The sequence below is a fragment of the Stegastes partitus genome, unplaced genomic scaffold, assembly GCF_000690725.1.
Source record: "Stegastes partitus isolate 25-593 unplaced genomic scaffold, Stegastes_partitus-1.0.2 Scaffold1617, whole genome shotgun sequence".
In the NCBI taxonomy this organism is placed as follows: Eukaryota; Metazoa; Chordata; class Actinopteri; family Pomacentridae; genus Stegastes; species Stegastes partitus.
Genome location: NW_007579348.1, coordinates 70,034 through 73,601, shown reverse-complemented (window position 1 = coordinate 73,601; position 3,568 = coordinate 70,034). Strand labels below are relative to the sequence as shown.

The following is a 3,568-nucleotide window of genomic DNA, read 5'->3' as shown; positions in this document are numbered from 1 at the left end:
AATGCTCCACTTTGCTCCTCAGCTAATCCATATCTTTACCTGTGTGCTGTCTAGTGCTGAGCAGGTAGTTTGCAGTGAGTTTATCAGAACATTTCTGTACAAATTTTGCCAAATAAGTTGGTGAGAGTTTGGCACTGGAAAGCTGAAACAATGAGCTGAGCAAGGCTGACACACACTGAAGAGCTGAGGGTAAAGGCAGAGTCACGTAACAGTTCTGTGGGGTCACTCAAGGCAACACTTTCCACGTTAAAACACAATCATGTGATCCAAAGATATTGTTAAGTTTGTTGTCTGAATTTTGCTCAGACCGATGTCATTTATGTGAAACTGGTTTCCTTTTGACTTTCTGTTGTCTATGTGTGTTGTCCTGTGAACCAGGCACATTGGTGCATTGGTATGCAGTCTTCATCATCCTAGTCTCAAATTGTCAACAGACATGGAGAACATATGACACTGTCTGAATCTTTATGCATCCTGATACTGGCTGTAGTTCACTACCATGGTGGAAGCAGTGATGTTTTATTCATTTTTGCCTTTATGTCACAGGTACAGTAGAGACAGACACAACATGTAGGGAAAGAGAGCAGGAGAATGACATGCAGTAGGTGTCTGGTCTGCTGGGAACTGAACCAGGGACTCGTTGACAGCATGTGCACGAACATGGTATCACCCAACTGTCTCAACTATCATGGTGTCTTTCCAAAAGGGGGTTCAGAGAGACAGCAAAATAGTGAGAGTTCAAATTCCCTGTGGAATTCAGATTATTAACATGACTGTCTTGAATAATTTTCTGCTGAACATAATTTTGATTTTAAAAATGCACACAACTGATTAAGAGGAAAGTGAGAAAGCAGAAAAGTCCTGACAAGACAGATGAGAGAAGTGTTTGATGTCTGTTACCTTGTCCACTGATGGCAGGTTAGCAGTCCAGTCCTGCAGCTGTTCTTGGGGGATTACACGGTGCAGTCCCAATCCCTTCTTCATGTATCGCTGGTGTGAGGGGCAAGTGTGGAGCAGGTAAAGTCCACAGGCCACAGCATATCCTCCCCAGTTAGACACCCCTGCAGCAGCATGGGACAGTTGTGATGTGACAAAAACATTACCGAGTTCCTTTCCTAATCAAGACTTAATCAACACAACTGAAATATGTGTAAATTGATATAAGATATAGGGGCACTGCCATAGTCTGGATGGAAGTAAATGATGCCTTCCATTGATGCATCCAGGTGAGTCAAGGACTTAAATGACCACATTGTCACCTTGTAACTAGTTTCCCTTCATGACTGTGTACTTATTATCTAGGAAAGTATCTGTGACGCAGAAAGTTGCATTTGGTAATTCCTGATTATTTCCTCTTTTTTACTTCACTTCTTCATTTCCACTAATATGACCCAGCGTGTGAAAGCTTAGCACAAATCAGCATAATTAGAAGATGTACAGAGAAGTCAGTCATGCCAGTTTCATTTCCTTTCACATGTGCGTTCGTGTATTTGCTTGACAAACTGTATTTGCATTCTGCGTGGATTTGTGGGTGTACAATACGTATTTACACTCAAAAGAGCTGAGACATCATTGATGTAATTGATGTCACAACTGTCATTGATGTCTCAACCGTGTTTATTGGCATTCTTGTTTTGTGCGTATGCATCCATTACTGCAAACTGAGTGTAGATCCATACCAGCAGTAATGGCAAAGTCAGCAGGAACATCACAGGCTATAAGACTCCCTTTGGGCATCAGGTCCTTCACCTTCTCCTTCACTTTACCCATCCCCAGCTCATTACCTCCATCACCAATTCCTACAGTAACAAAAAGAAGAATAGTTTACATAAATAATACAACATAACAGTACGGTGAACAACAGGCATATTCTTATTGACTTCTATGTGAATATACCTGTAAACTGTGTGAGAGTGTAGCAGCTTTAACAGAGTGTGAGAGGACATAAGAACATTCTCCTATCATTCAGAAAAAAAACACATTTGAAAGAAGTTTAAACTTATTTCATGACAGCAGGAGGACATCACCATTGCAACACAAAGTTTTTGTCCAGATGCTTATAGAGCATATAGTGTAAAAATTGAAAAAAAAAAAAAAAAAAACAGGGTTACACTCTCAAGATCTAACATGCATGTTAAAAAACATAAAAGCAACAAATAGCACAAACAGCAAGGATTCCTACAGTTAAAGAAATCAACAATACACACTTTATATTAAACATATATTAGCAGTTCAATGTATTCCAGGATGTCATTGGTGCCACTCTTGAGGAAGCGGTTCTGATTGAACCCTTCAAATCATATAGAAACAGCACTCCAGAGTTAAGCACTATACTACTGTAACACAGTCTGTCTCATGATGGATATAAAAATCCCATCAAGTTGATACAGCAGGACCAAACTCTACTATTCCACACATGCTTCTCCCTTGTCAATATCCACAGTGCAGCTCTCCTTCTAAGAGTTCATTTGGGGACTCATGTGCGTGACTAATGTATTCTGAGTTGCTCACTTCAAGTGCCTTTAAGAACGTCAGACTCCCAAAGACGTTGCATTTTTAAACTTGCAGTCTTAAACCGGAACAAACAGTGGTTCAGCTCACTTGACCAGAACTCATCAGAATTCCCACAGCTCCCTCTGGAGTCAAAAATGGTTTTGTATAACTTTTCACAACCCCACGACCTGTAAACTAACACCAGTAGCTGCGTCACAGACATGTTCATGTGGGTAAATAAGACTCGTAAGTGTGCTGCTAGAAACTAGTTGCTAGTCCTTTTTCCCAGTGTTAAGCCAGAATCTACTTACAGGGCTCCAGCATGTGACCAGACATTCAGCCCATCCAGGCAGTTAAAATCACTCAGTCTCAGCTGAGGTAAATTCGACATCACAACACCTTTATTCGTCTTTTCAAAATAATTTTTGCTCACACGCCTGTCTGAGCTGCTGTCGGTGGGAGCAAGAGGCTTCTCTGTGTACAGCTTTGTAACAGTGAACCGATGCATGTGATGCAGCCAAGGATAATTGGCAAATTGTAGCATCTACAGATATTCTGCATTTGAAGAGTTTCGGGAACATCTGTGAAGTGTAGATTACAGATGTTCCCCCAGAGTTACACTCTCCCCTGCTAAACTGCATGAGTCTCTGCATGCACATCACTTACACTGCAACACCTCGCACCACAAGTACATTTTAGGTCTGTGGGAAACACTTCGATGTGATAAAATGGCCAACATTGTGTGTTTACTGCAGGGTGCAGCTGCAGCACAGCTGGGAAAGGAAATGCTATAAGAGCATCGACATTCCGAATTTAAATCTTAAAAAGGCACAATGCTTCCATGACACATGTCCTCTGCTCTGACAGGTGTGTGAGCAGCAGTGCAACCCTCTCCCTGCAACGTTTCAGCACAAGGTAGCAGCAAAGCAAAGTAGTGAGGCAACAGAAATTATAATTAAATTTACCAAAGCTTTTAATATAGTCAAAGAAGAGCTACCTCTAAGTTCCAGACCATCCTGATGAAAAACAAACAGTATGGAATAATGTACAACATTTATTCACCCCTCATTCCTGA

At 41.2% G+C, this 3,568-nt stretch overlaps 1 protein-coding gene across 1 annotated transcript in view; it reads right to left on the bottom strand.

The window, feature by feature from the left end:
• Positions 1-831: 831 nt before the first annotated feature.
• dglucy (D-glutamate cyclase) overlaps positions 832-3,568 on the bottom strand; it is a 26,429-nt gene continuing 23,692 nt past the window's right edge. The window contains exon 14 of the mRNA XM_008300975.1: positions 832-1,061. Within this exon, the coding sequence (XP_008299197.1) occupies positions 832-1,061 (230 nt within the window). The remainder of the gene's footprint in view (positions 1,062-3,568) is intronic.